This window comes from Tasmannia lanceolata, unplaced genomic scaffold, assembly GCF_043159265.1.
Source record: "Tasmannia lanceolata isolate RefF3 unplaced genomic scaffold, GAP_Taslan_0.1 ptg000004l, whole genome shotgun sequence".
Classification (NCBI taxonomy): domain Eukaryota; kingdom Viridiplantae; phylum Streptophyta; class Magnoliopsida; order Canellales; family Winteraceae; genus Tasmannia; species Tasmannia lanceolata.
In genome coordinates this window covers 11901647-11916755 of record NW_027518681.1, presented here as the reverse complement: position 1 = coordinate 11916755, position 15109 = coordinate 11901647, and the positions used below count along the sequence as shown (strand labels likewise).

The 15109-nt window shown below is 39.9% G+C and overlaps 1 protein-coding gene across 2 annotated transcripts; it reads right to left on the bottom strand.

Moving 5' to 3' along the window:
• Positions 1 to 431: 431 nt before the first annotated feature.
• On the bottom strand, positions 432 to 6648 carry LOC143875501 (wall-associated receptor kinase-like 14). 2 transcript variants are annotated; one of them, XM_077377070.1, is made up of 4 exons: positions 5269 to 6648; positions 4245 to 4322; positions 1692 to 2948; positions 432 to 637 (listed from the first exon to the last, which is right to left on the bottom strand). In XM_077377070.1, the coding sequence occupies exons 1-4, from the start codon at positions 5978 to 5980 to the stop codon at positions 630 to 632; spliced, it is 2055 nt and encodes a 684-aa protein (XP_077233185.1). In that variant the 5' UTR covers positions 5981 to 6648; the 3' UTR covers positions 432 to 629. The 2 variants fall into 2 exon arrangements, with proteins under 2 accessions (XP_077233185.1, XP_077233184.1); XM_077377069.1 differs by lacking the exon at positions 432 to 637 and having other exon boundaries at positions 1560 to 2948.
• Between the last annotated feature and the right edge of the window lie 8461 nt (positions 6649 to 15109).

Genomic DNA, 15109 nt, shown 5'->3' with positions numbered 1-15109 from the left:
TAATTAAGACAGTTGATCTTGTAGAAGTGGTCTTGATCCCTTCCAGAACACACATCCCATGCTTAATATAAAGCCCTGTTTAGATTCCAGGAAAAGTTTGGAAAAGAAAAACTTTTCCAAAATATCTTGTTTTTAATGTTTTTAACTCTGACCCTGTTTCTTCTGACGTAAAATCGGTGTAAAACAAATTCTACTCCCATGGGGCTTTTACTCCTATTTTTCCACTTAAAAATGGGTGTAAAATTTGTTTTACTCCCACTTTATAAACAGAGCCACTATGAGAAAGTTAGGTTGGACCAGTGTGGTTCAAGTGTCCTTTAGAAAGACAACCTATATAACTTTCATATAAATCAAGGTATTCTCAACAACATTTAGTCGGAGTTATGGTTGCTGTTCAGATGAACGGATCTGGCTAAGTACACGAGGTAGAAGTGGGACAGTGTAACAGTGACTTTCTTTTTTAGCATTTTACTTGTAACTCTTCTTCCTCAAAGGGTTAAAGATCATTCAGTTCAGGTCCAACTTTACATTTATTGTGAACCTCTGTTCTATGTAACTGAAATATATAGTCGCCATATGTTATTCAACTGTGTTAAGATTTTTCCTAAAACTCTCATTATTTGGGGGAGTCAGGAATCTGCAACAAAACAACAAGGGACCCAAATGTGAGGAAATCTGTTTTCAGTGAACCATCCAATTTAGGAATTGAAAATTCAGAAAGTCCATAAAAATAAATAACTAGCCAGAATATAATTTACAAAAAAAATGGGTGTTTATTTCTGAATGTACTCGTTCCTCTACTTCTACTCATGGTTCTTTAGATCAGCTTGCCCTAGAGATAGAGATTGGTTTCTATTTGAACCCTATTCCATATCGAGAAACTCCCATTGCCTGCTTGTCAGGCTAGATTCGATCCGATCTTGTTTGACTGCTTATATACATAATTAGTTAACCCTTCCCCATAGGCCAAAGGTCTTTCACGCCCTACTATTCAGGGGCAGTTGGGATGAAGGTCGGTAGATCATTTGATTGTTCACGCATCAATCTCCAAGGCAAGGGAGATTGCCGTAGCATCTATAGGCCATGAAACACCAACAGACAACGATGAAAACGCAACTGGTCAACACCCTCTACTAAGAAGGAAAGCTAGCGTGTACTGGTATAGAGGCTGTGTGTTGGTCTACATAACTTAATTTCTTTGGTTAGAGATGAACGGGATTGGCTTTCAAGGACCTTCTCTAATTGGTTAACCCGGAGGGTAATCGTCTTCAGTATGCTCCTCTCCTTCTCTAAGTTTCCTATTTTGTCACCTCCACCACTGGCAACCATAGCTAACACTCGGCTACAACTTGGAAGGGTGGACAGACACACACCCTCATTCTCAAGCACAGAGACAGTCACACACACACACACACGCACAAACAAACTCTGCACACACATGCACACACACATGCTGATGGGTTCCTAAAAAAATTCCGGGTAAAAAAATATTTATATTATATGCATTTTAATGGAAACTTTAGTATATTTCACTCTATATGATGTTCAAGGAAACTGTAGACGCAAATCTAGTAGGGACTTCTACACATTTAGCTTATAAATTCTTGCAACCTCTATTCACAAGACAGTATAAAAGCTAAAATAAAAAAATAAAATCAGCAGGTTAGAATAAGCTCACTGAATTACATTACCCAACAAGCTGTTTGATGAAGGAGAGCTCTGTTCACTGAACCATGGATCCTCTACAGACACAGGAGAGACCTCACTATCCTCCATTGAAAGTACGCAATCACCCCTCGGTGGGACCACCAGCTTCCTACTATCTGAACTTGTCTTCCTGCTCAATTTCCCCAAATTCTCGTTGCTATTCGATGGCGAAGAGCAAAATGATGCCAAAGATGCCTCGTAGACGTTCTCCTCCATCTGGGCCCACCCACTTACCCTGATCTGCTCCAGCTCATCTACCACTTCCATCATAGAAGGCCTCATATCCCTATGAAATGCAAGGCATCTGAATGCCAGTTCAGCCACCTTGTGGACAGATGAAAGGGTCCAAGCATCTCTATGTGGTTCTAAAAATGGATCAATGATCTCATCCACACACCCCTTCCCAATCTTATCAATGGCGAGTGCAGCCAAATTCACCTCATTTTGCACTCTAGAGAAATCAACCGCCTTCAATGCAGTTATAATCTCAACAAGAACAACACCAAAGCTGTAAACATCACTCTTATCAGAAAGCTGGAAGTTCTGATGATACTGAGGGTCCAAATACCCCGGTGTCCCTTGCGGAGCAGTCGAGATATGAGAGGATTCAGTCATACCCAATCTGGAAAGGCCAAAATCTGCGACTTTCGAATTGAAACAATAGTCCAAGAGTATGTTACTGGATTTGATGTCTCTATGGAATATTGGAGGGTTCATTGCAGAGTGCAGATAGGCAATGGCTTTGGCAGTCCCGGCCGCAATTGTAAGGCGAATTGTCCAAGGGAGGCCAGAGCCCCTCTCTAATTGTAGGTGCTGAGACAGGGTCCCATTGGGCATGAATTCATACACAAGGATCTGTTCACCTTTCTCTATACAGCAACCCAAGAGGCGAACAAGATTTGGGTGGCTTACTGCTGCAAGGAGCTTAATTTCATTCATAACTTGCTCAATACCATCATGATCTCTATGCCTGATCTTTTTAACAGCAACCCATTCATCGTTGTGGAGTTTTCCTGCATAGACCGTTCCATAGGCCCCAGTTCCAAGCCTCTGCTTCTCAGAGAAGCAATTTGTGGCTTTCTCAATTACTTTATATGGGTAGAGATGGACAGTGGAGGCTGTGGCTTCGGATAGTAAGTGTCTGGCGCTCCTAAAGTTTCTCGATGAAGTGGAACGTCGTCGCTGGATGAAGTAATAGAGAAGAGCCAGACCAGCCATTAGAGAAGCTCCAGCAGCTATGCCTGAATAAATAGTTCTTCTAATTAAGAAACAAAAATCATGATTTGAAACATTAAATGCTGCAAATCTCCACTGTGTTATAATCAAGGTTTTAAATTTCGACCAAAATCCGAAATTTCGGATTTCGGTGAGGACCGAAACAAAATGGTACTGAAACCGAAATTCCCGAAATTTACCAAATTTCTAATAAAATAATAATTTTTTATTCCGTTAAAAGAATTTCAAACGAAATTACCAAGATTTCACCCGAAATTTTGGTAATTTCGATCAAAATTTCATCCCAATAATCCGGCGTTTCGTGAGCCAATACGGCTGGATTTCGGCTGAAATTTCGGTTTCGGATAAGTCCGAAATTTAAAACCATGGTTATAATAACTTCATTCATTTATAGTTTAACACCCCCCTCACGTGTGGCCCCTCTTTTTAGCATTGGCATGCACGTGGCACATGTGGCCCCTCTTTCGGTTTGACCATTAGATGTGAATTTTTAATATCAAGGAGTTTTGAACCCAGGACCCGCCATGAGGCAATTGCTATGATTAGGGGTGTGGCAATGGTTCGGTTTCGATTCGGTCTGACCCCCCAAACCGAAATTTGAATCGGGTAAACCGAACCGAGACTGAATTTTCAGTTCGGTTTCAGCCAATTTCGCCACCCCTTGCTCATATTCATTGGAAATCGGGGGCAACGGTTCGGTTTGACCCCCAAACCAAACCGACTCGAAATTTGATTCTACCGAACCGAAATTTGAATCGGTTTGGTTTTATGAAACCGAAACCAAATTTTCGGTTCAGTTTCGACTCGGTTTCAGTTCGGCCAAGTTTGCCACCCCTAGCATGTGAAACAACCAATTACTCCAAAAGCTTAAGGCCCTATTCGTTTAAGATTATGATAACTGATTGTGGGTGCCAAACCGATTGTTCGACTCATAATTACGTTTAAATTTGAGTCCAATAATCTGTTTTGTACACATAATCGGTTGTCATAATCTTAAATGAAGAGGGCCTAAGCTGTTGGAGCTGGTGTTATTTAATCATTTATACTCTAACAATTTCAAGTGACAGAGAGTGCATTGAAATATTTCGAGACTAATTACTGTATGGATTTACACAAACTTTAATTAGAAATTTGTGAAAGGGACAGTGCTTAGTTAACATCATTCCTCTTATTTTAAATATTTGTACAATTAAAAAAAATTATTCACCACGTAAGAACAAAAATAGGGAGGAAAAGTCAAAGCAAGTGGGTCCCACTCTTTTCTCTTATTTTATTATTTTGGGCTGAAGAAGGAAAGTTACCTCCAAATAGAACACCAACCCTAGTAGTTCCTCCGCATCGACCGGACATGTATCTTGATGGATTGCAATTGGAAGAGACTGAAGAGGAGAAAAAGACAAAAATAAAATTAGAAAAGAGAAACTGATGGTAGAAACTAGAAAGAGTGAACACCATGGTCTCTCCTGTCTGTCAAAAATGGCTGCATATTTAAGACCCGTATTGAAGACCGGTCTGTGGGGTTGAACCGTTGAACACACTCTATTAAAGTTGATTGTAACTTCTCACCTCACTGACCATAATACCCTTTGGATTTGTCCAACCAACGCCTAGAAAAGGGGCATTTTGGGCATTTCAGGAGGGCTTCAGGTCCATTCAAAGGATAGCAATCAGGTCAAAATACTCAAGTATCCAAACGTAAACTGACCGCAAACTCAGGCTTTTTTTCGTTTAAGATTATGACGACTGATTGTCAGTCCAAAACCAATTATTGGACTCAAAATTACGATTATTTTTTAGATAATTGGTTTTGTACTCATAATCTTAAATTTCCCATGGATTTCGACTTAATGACTCAAAATTACGTTTAATTCATCCACCTCTCTGCCTAAATGCGCAACACCTCCTCTACTCTTGTTTTAATGACCAAAACATCCTTACTAAATGAGACCGCCATGAATAAAGCACAATTAAACAAAGGCGGCCATAAATTAACCCCCTTCTACGATTAATTCACCCCCTAATGTCAAGTATTTTTCAAAATGAACTGTAGAGCCCACACCATAAGATGATACAAACCGTCCATGTAAATAGATTGCACCCCAAAAATCATTTCCTTAGATGATCCCAACCATCCAATCTATAGAGTTTTGTGAAGTTTCTCTATAGATAAGAGGACTAGGGATCATCCTATGGATATGATTGGATCATCCTATGGTGTGGGCTATACAGTCCATTTTGCAAAATTCTTAACAATAGGGGGTGAATTCATCCTAGAAGGGGGTGAATAAAAAAATTACAAGGTGTATTTTTACAGCAAAACCATACCTTTCCAGCAACCATCTCCGGCGAAGAATCCGTCGCCTTCAAAACCCTCCCAGCACCGGCACTGGTACGCCGGTTTCTGGCTCACCGGAGAAATGAGCTTCGTACAGTTAGCATTCACAGAGCAATTGCATTCCCCATCCATCCACCACCCTAACTCCACCGCCTGAAATTCCAACGCTACCAACGCATTCCTACTCATATCAGCAGCAATCGCCGAGTAAAGAAACTCGCAACCACTTCCGGTCACATTCGTCCTGTTCATAAACCCATTATCATCGCTCGAAAAGCAACTGATATTCTTATCACAACTCGATACCTGGAACTGTCTTTCTAGTATCAGCTTCGGTACAACACAGCTTGAATAATTCCTGAAACAGTTCCCTAACAGGAGTCCGTTCTGTGAGGTCAGAGCGTAGTTCCGGCCGTAAAATTTCCCGGCGTTTCCGATCCGGCGATCGCATTCCGGCGGAAGATGGATTAGAATTCCGTCCGGAGTTATGTTTTGGACGAGGAATTCTCCGACGCTGATCTCACTGTTTGTGCAGTTTAAGGGGATTTCACATCCGTCAGAGAATCCGAACGGGAACGGAACGAGATTTGTAGGGTGACCGCAGTACCGGATACAGCCGGTTGAGTTTTGAGTTGAGATGAAAGGGAAGAGTAGAATTACGAAGATAAGAGCTAGATTTACACGATCTAAAGATGGAATCATCTTTATTTAGACGATGGATTGAAACTAACTAGAAATTACTCTGTTTTTAGGCGAGAGATAGATTTGGAATAAAGGAATTTTCAATTTCTAAGGAAAGAATCTCGGATTTAAACGAACATCTGATGATCAAAATCTAACATTAGTTAAATCTTCGCTGATGACTGGAACTTTATTTAATTTCTCGAAAAACAGCATCTGAACCCTAAAAACACGCTACAAATCGGATCCAATTAGGTAAAAAAATCCGGTTTTTCCATAAATGAAGATTGGAACGGAAGCAAAACTACTCTGTTTTAAGAGATCCGATCGAGGAAAAAAAAAATAGTTTTGAAGATGGCTTGGATGCTTACTAACTCATTTATTGCGCTTAGAAGCGAGCTCCTTTACTAAAAAGAAGAATTTTTGAAAGTCCTTCTCCTCTCTTGAGAAACTCTTCAATGAACTGAATTTCTCTGCGATTTGGAGAAAGTGAGGAAAAAATGAAGTGGGAAAAGCTAACGTTCTTCGCCTCTGCAATTCCTTGTTCTCTTTCCTTCTGGAATTTTAGGGTTTGGCGAGAGATGGAAGAAAAAGAAAAAGGGGTTAGAATTTTGGAAAATCTTCCTCTAAACACAACGATATCTCTCTCCCTCAAGTCTCAAACCCCCAAAAAAGCACGCAGAATACATTCGTATGGATTTTTTATATATTTTCGAATGACCAAGTTACCCTTGATTTTGTTAACGTTATAAGCTGGAAAGAGGGCTACGTTTGCCGATCATGAATTTAGTAACTTCCACCCATTCTGGTATATTGATATTAAAATTGGAAAATTACCGTGTTAGTACTTCTTTTACTTCCTATTGTTGGTCATAATGAATCTTAATCTGGTACATATATGAATTGTATTTGTGATCCGGATTGCCGTTCATTTGATGAAGACAGGCTAATTGGGTAATCCTAACCATCCAATCATAGGATTTTGTATTCATTAAATGTAGATCATTGATCAATTTTTTTTCTACTTGTCATTTTACAGCTTGCAAATGTCCCTGATTGAAAGGTTTAGGATCACTCGATTTCCATCCTTTTTGGATTGTGGGCCGGCCGTGTAGGGACTCATAGGATGAATGGTCAAGATCACTTAAACTCGCGATTGGATTAGAGATACTAGCATCAACACTATTCACTATCCCTAATTTCATTTTTTATTTATGTATTTAGGGTAAGTGATATCTTCAACCCTTTTCCCAGTTTAGTTTGCATGTAGTTACCTCGTAGAGTAGTGGTGTAAGTAGATAAAAGGGAGGAGACAAGCATTGGATTTTCCTGGAACTTACCTTGTAGAATAATGGTAGCTTTCCTCGGAGAATAATGGTAAGTAATGTTTGATTGTCAACCTCGTAGAGTAGTGGATAGAGAGAACCATCCCGGTCTTTGTGCAAACAAATTTAAATTCTGATTCCATTTTAATAAATCTGCTTCAAAAAGCTTAAGAGTACTTTAGTCATTTCATAATAAAACTAATAAAACAACTGCCGTTCACGGACTACTCTCATCTTCTCATATCCGTATGGGCGGATATTATGGATCTCTAACTTAATTAATGAAGTTTACAAAATTGCCCATTCATGTCACGGGTTGATTGTTCAGCCCGGTCTTTGACTCGTATTATTGCGAAACCGAGAAAACAACGGCCCTTTAGCTTTCTCATTTTTTAGGTTACGTTAGTTGTCTCTGATGGGGTATAAAAACAGCAGCCTATTAGCTGTCAACACGTGGCCCAAGGATGGCCCACTGCAGACCTCGCGTCAGCAGGGGTAGTTTGGTAATTACAGCATAGTAGGTGAGCTCGAACCTATCGCTGGCCGACACCTGTCCTGGAGTAATAACTCCTCAACTACCCCCGTTTTCCCTCTATAAAAGGGCTTCCAAAGCTCATAAACAGGGTAATAACTTCTTCATCCACCACCCTAAAACTAGCTCTGCACTCTTACTCATACTGACTTGAGTGTCGAAGGGCCTGTCCGGAGTAACACTCCGGGTTGGTCATTCTGACCTCGTTTGCTCTTTACGCAGGGCTCAGCTACTCAGCTCATCCACTTCGGCTCTTCGGGTCCTCCGGCTCAGCTCTTACGTCACTGTCATATCTGTTACCGATTTTAGGCTTAACAGTCTCCTCATACGATCATTTTCTTTATTTGTTCTAAGAGAAATTGATAAGTATAGGAAGATTTCACTAATCTTAATTGAATTATAATGAATCCTTAATGAAAGTTTATATAGAACACTCAGAGGTTAAATATAGAAAGATAATGGGTAATTGTAGATAGAGATAAATATAGAATCTTCCTAATCTAAACTACTTCCCTAATCACTCTAGGTTCATATAGAATTTTCCTAATCTACTTCTAAGATAATCCGACGGTGAGGATCTGATCTACTCTAACATGCCCCCTCAATCGTACGTCCATTTTTCAATCCACATACGTTTGATTACAATCAATTTCCTCAATACAATTGAATTCCCCAAATTATAAATGTAATCAAAATCCACCAATTTGATGAACAGAGTCCAAAGTTGATGGAGATCTCTTGATGATGCATATTAATGTTGTTGCCAATGATGGGAATGATGCTGGTTGTGCTAAAGAAGGAGCCACTTTGATGATGTGCCGGGAAGAGCTTCAATGGGCTGAATCGAAGTCAAGCCTCGATGGGCGAGTTATCAAGGGTCACCGAACCAAGGTGGGTCACTATCGACCAAAGCCTCGATGGGCAAAAGGAAGCCTTGATGGGCAAGACAACATGAGTCAGCTATTGGTACCGATCCTCATGGAAAAGTGAATTCCTCTTTCAGGCACGCACTTCAAAAGAAATGAAGTGCTTACATGACTCACCCGGATTTTTTATTTTTTACACAAAGAGGACCCAAGCATTGCCTCACCCAAATATTTTTGAATTCGAATATTCAATCCATGATCCAGGGTGCATGACTTACTTAGATCAGCCAACCTAGTCATTGTAATTATGGATGTTAATTCAAATGGAGGGTAAAATTACCATTGTACCCTTGAAACTTCTTATGTGAAATGGGACTCCCTAGTCCTTGGTAAGGCCTGCAAAGAGTGTGCGAAGTTGATAACTGTTTTTTGAGGTGAAGCGTTATGAACACTTGGAAAGGGAAATTGTGTTCACACTCCCTTCCCTTTTTTATAATATTTTCATGAGTTAGCGTTTGTCCCACTCCTTAAAGTCTCCTCAAGTCGACTGTTGACCCCCAGACTCTCCTAGGCTAAGTCATCGAGTTTTACCCTACCAAGTAACAAGCTAAATCAAAACTCTTTCGACTCACTCGAGTTAATGAAAATATAACCTCATTAACCATTAACTTACACAAGTTAATATAGTCTTACCTTTATTGAGCATCTGAGCCAACATTTAAACACTTGAAGTAATCAGGGGTGCAACTCAGGTCGGGTTGGGTTGGATTGAGGCCGACCCGACCCGACCCGACCCGAGGAACCCATACATTTTTCAACCCGAACCCGATCCAAGCTGACTTCTTAAACTTACTTAATTAAATAAAAAAAAATGTTGGGTTTCACTCCATACAAAAAACTCATGATTTTGTGTTATGCAAGTAAAAATTAGGGCTGCAACTCGGGTCGGGCGGGTCGGGTTTTGGAGAACCCAACCCTACCCGAGAAATATCTCGGGTCGGGTCGGGTCGGGCTTTTTTTCGAAAAACCCACGATTCCCAAACCCGGCCCTACCCATGATAAATCTCGGTTCGGGTCGGGTTTTTTCACGTTGACGCAATTTTTTAAGAAAAATTCTTATTTGGCAAGGCAACTCAACTCATAGAAGTAGAAATTACACTCACATTACACTTGAATCAAACAATGATATCATTACACTCATATTACACTTGAATCAAACAATGTTGTAATTACAATCAAACAATGCTGAATCAAACACTTGAATCAACTCAACTCATAGAAGCAGAAATTACACTCACATACAATAACAGTGGGTGCGTGGGTTTTCACTTTTAACTTTTAACTAACAATAGAAAAAAATGTACATACTATAACTTATGTAACTCGGGTCGGGTCGGGTCGGGTCGGGCCCCTTCAAACCCGGCTCGACCCGAGATTCATGCGGGCTTTTGAATGCTCAACCCGGCTCAACCCAAAACCCATGAAACTTGAACCCAACCCAGGCTATTTTCGGGTCGGGTCGATGCGGGTCTGGTAAAACCCGGCTCGAAGTAAAAATACATGATTGGGTGGAAATGATCAAAACAAGCAGGTGGCAATATTAACAAAAATGTCAGGAAATAAAAATTCGGCGGAAAAGAACCGAAAATCATGTGGGAAACAGAGATGGGCCCACAAGCGATGCACCAGTACAACGACTTTTTTTTTTTTACAGTTGTTTTTCTGGTTCCGTGTGTTGCCTGCCAACATGTCATCATCCACCTCAGAATTCGAATCTTCTAGTGGCATAAGAATATTAATTAAGGTGTTTTGGTATACTTAAAGTGCTAAATCAATAGAATACCGACCTTAGTAATATAGTTAATAATCGTCATTAGAAAGATAATTAATATTTAGGGAGACCTGTCATGCTTGACTATGTTCCTTTGGAGGGCCGAACGGGAAAGGAAAATTTCGGTGGAGAAATTGGTTAGGTTTTGGAGCTTTTCTATCATTTGACTCGAGAAAATTCCTGCCAAGTTTCTCATGAATGACGTTGACAACCCGTTTAATCTGTTTTGCTATGCATGGATTAGATTCGAGGCTGGATGGAAGATTTTGAAGTGGGTGAACGGGGTAGATATGATCTCGGTGGGACCATGTGTGATGTAGTGTTTAAAAACTCGTTGACTCGACTCGGAACTCATCCGATTCGACTCCCTTTTACTTTCGCCGCATTCCGCATTATACCGCATCTGCATTTTGTGTTTTGCCTTACAGAGTTAATAAAAACTCCGCCGAGTCTCCCGAGTTACGACCGCGTTCTTGGCCGCATCCGCGTCGAGTGGACAAGGATTTTTCTTGGCCGTGTTCCGCATCACAAATCCGTTTTTAAACACAGGTGTAATGTGTATTTTTCTATCATAATTAGATGGTTTGATGAGGTATAATAGTGTGTTCAGTCAACAATCTAACCAAACATGTGGCGCAAAGGGAATAGTTACCTCTTGCGGGCCATCTTCTATCATTGTGGAAAAATGTGATGGACTTACTACCATCTACACGGCACATACAAATTAAAATAGAAATAATAAACACAAGTTTAAAAATAATACCGAATGTTTTATATGGATTTGTAAAATCTAGTACATCATCATGAGAGAGATCATGGTCTTCCACTATGGAAAAATATACAAAGATTACAATGATATTAAACCTAATCATATCATTCTCCCAACCAGGAAATTACACACAAGAGAACCTAAATTGGGTTCAAACCTATGTCTCCATACTAGTATATATTGTTAGTATTTAAATATAAAAGGAAAAATAAAATAATTTAAAATTTATTTTTTAAAAGTTCTAATTATTTAAAATTTTGCAACCAGCTTCAAAAAGTGTGTTTGCACTCTTCCCTCCTAAAATAGCAGAATAGAGTTTCTTCTGCAAAAGTGCAAATTTACCTTAAAAAAAGCGACCTAGTCAGCGATTCATCTCACCAAATCTAAAAGGTGGCCCAAAATTTGTTAAATTTTTGTTTTCACAGACATAGGTTATGTCATATTTACTTTTGGATGAAAATCATCGACATAACTCTCTCTCTCTCTCTCTCTCTCTCTCTCTCTCTCTCTCTCCATGTTCAACTAAGACATGCAAGAGATACCCCCCTGTTTCCATAACATACAATGTTGGAGTTATCTCTTATAAGATCGAATAGGATGGTCTATATTGCCACTTATATTTAGATTAATCCATATTAGGAATCTATAAAAATAGTTTTAGATAATTAAGGTTAATCCCATTAAGATTCCAAATTTAGAAAGGAATTGTTTGATTAACAATTAGGGTTTCTTCTAGTTAGTATCTGATCTGCTAAGACAAAGCCTAGGATTCTTACTATCTGAGCTTCAGGAGTTGGCTAGATTGAAAGATCTTTCCAATGGTCAGCAAGTGATCAGGAGTATCTCCAGGTTGGGAGCATCTTTAACGGTTGGATCGCACGGATTGATGAATATAGTCAATCTGATCATCATGGCGGGAGGTAAGATCTAAGTTGGGAGTGTTAACTAACCAACTTAGAGAAAGGCGTTATTTATCTTTTATACTTTAACACTCCCCCGCACGTGTGGCCCACTTGGCAAACACGTCGCACATGTGGTCCCACTTTGGGCCAACCATCGCATGTGGATTTTTGCTATCCGGGAGGTTTGAACTCGAGACCTTTGGCTCATACTATGTTAACTAACCAACTTCTCCAGAAGCTTAAGCGCTTTTTTCAGAAAGGCGTTATTTATCTTTTATACTTTATCTTTAACGGTTAGATCGCACGGATTGTTGAATATAGTCATTAGTCAATCTGATCATCATGGCGGGAGGTAAGATCTATTTTCCATACCATGGTTTGATTTTATAGCATCTCAAACTCAATGTATATTTTTCCTATTCTTAATTGAAAACTACATGAGAGAAAGAGAGAGTCTCGTCCTGCTTAGGGTTGAAACAAGACATCAATCTCAACCCTCATCTTCCACATAGTATAGGAAGGCTGTCACTGATTCCCCTTCTAAATGTAATTTGTTGACAAACTTGTTATAGTTATAATCAAGCTCTATCAATTTTCAGATGTGACAAAACTAGCCTCACTATCTTATTAAAAAGCCTAGACCACTCTCAATCGTCGAGAGCTACCTGCCTCCCTAGTCCCTACCTCAGCCCGAGATTTTTTTTCCTCCTATTCTACAAGCAATACCCAATAAGAAATCTAGATAAGCGTTGTGACTAATGCTACAAAGAGAGTGGCTGTTAATGCTCTTTCGTAACAACCACTATTTTGGCATCAACTGTGCCAAGTGGATATGATTCACAAGTCTAGCCCATTGGTTACTCACACCTTAATCGGATGATTCTAGCACCCTGGACCCACCGAGTGCCCTTCGAGAAAAAGACCACTTCTCGCTGATATTAACAGCAAACTCTCCATGCTTGACCACTGGTCCATCACACATGTTTGGAGAGAGGCAATCTGAGCAGGTGACCTTCTCTCCAAAATTGATTGTCCCATTGAGGGAGAGTTCCCTCCTCCTCTCATTGACATCCTCAAGGAGGATATTGATGGAATGTTCTTTTCTCTCTTTTCTCCTGTTCCTCATTTAGGTCTTGCGTAGCCCTAATTACTAGTTAAAAAATCAATTATTTTAACTTTTATTTTCTTGGTAAGTAAGTTTGGGATTGGCAGGGACCCTACCGGTTTATTAAATGAAAAGAAAGATGATGCATTTAAATATAATAACCATCATCCCTGTTCTTGAGGCACTCTAGATAGTGAAAAGAAAGGACTCAAATGATCCAAAAACACTATAGACCTATGAGCAAACCGATGACGAAGAGGTACCTATACCGCTTTCAATTTTGCTAATACCTCTTACACTCTAATATTGCAGAGGTAGTTCGGGTAAACGGATCCAGATCGGGACTGAAGTTAGGTCCTTCAGAGTAGCTTTTGGAGTCCATTTCTGGAATATTTTCCTAAAACAATTTAAAGGCTTATCATCGTCCAATCACGATCTCACGTCGATACGAATAAGTCCAAGATGATCTCATCACCCTCTAAAAAATCAAACAAGTGGAGCCCACTTCCGTTGAGCAATCTCTGTCCATTATGTAACAATAATCACAACACACTTGGTGCAGATCAACAATATGTGCCTATGGGTTCCCCAAAACGTTACATAATTTTCAAACTAATAGTGCTAAGGTAACAGGCGGGCCGGTTTTAACCCGGCCTGCACGGGTCCGGGTCAAACGGGCTGGGTCAAAATGACCCGGAAAATTTTATGTGTCACTATGCTTGGACCCGGACCCGGCCCGTACGGGCCGGGCCGACCTGCGGGCCGCCCGGATTTCTGATATATTATTTTTAAGATTTTTTTTCTAAAAATAGGGATTCGCTAGCCACCTTCTCCGAGTCTACTTTTAGGCTTGTCCACATCCTTTGCTGCAAAGATCTGACAGAAGTACGAGTTGCGCGAAGGTGGCTAGCAATAAAATAATAGCAATTTATAATATTCATACGGTTACTAAATTTTAAATGAAAAATTACGGAAAAAGGGAAGCAAAGTAGAAAAATTACCAAAAAAATACGACAAAAAGGTGTTAAAATATGACAATTACCAAAAAAAACAACAAAGAAAATTAAAAAATATGACAATTAAAAGGCCAAAATAAAACCTTTGTAATTCTCTAAAGGCACCCGCGGTTACACCCGGCCCGGCCCAGTTTTGACGGGCCGCGTGGACCCACGGGTCAATTTTAAACAGGTCACAGACTGGTGACCCGGACCCGGAATTTACGGGCGGGCCGAGTGGACCCGCAGGTCCGGGTCACTTTTTGCCAGGTCTAGCTAAGGTTGGATTTGAGTAGTTCACATGGCTCCCCAACATTTCATCTTTTTGCACCCAAAAAGCAACGTAAATTGGGTTGTAATGAGAGCCCACGAAAGAGAAATGGATGTTAGTGGGCATCATCAATTGATAATGTCTGCTTTTTTTGCCTTTGCCTTCATAATTCCTTATCATTTTTTATTTGCTTTTGGTCGTTTCTTTAGCTTTGGCGAGTCTTAAACAATAATCGTATGCTCGCTTTTCATCATTTCACGTTTGTTGGATGTTGGTTGGGTTTGTAATAAGAAGTAACAAAATACCATTTTCCTGTTGCTTTCGTTTCAGTATGTACACCATATCCCAACATAAATTAGGATCTTTCATAAAGTGCTGCGTTTCTATCATTCTCTTCGTTAAATTAGGAATGCTGCAACCATAATTGTCTAATGTTTCAAATTGTTAAAGCAAATTTCATAGGAAGTTAACAGCAAATTTAGGGCAGTGATAAATCGACTCCCTATGTGTCTTTCTCTCTCCTCTGGGTTAAAGAGAGAAAGAGGAGAGAGATA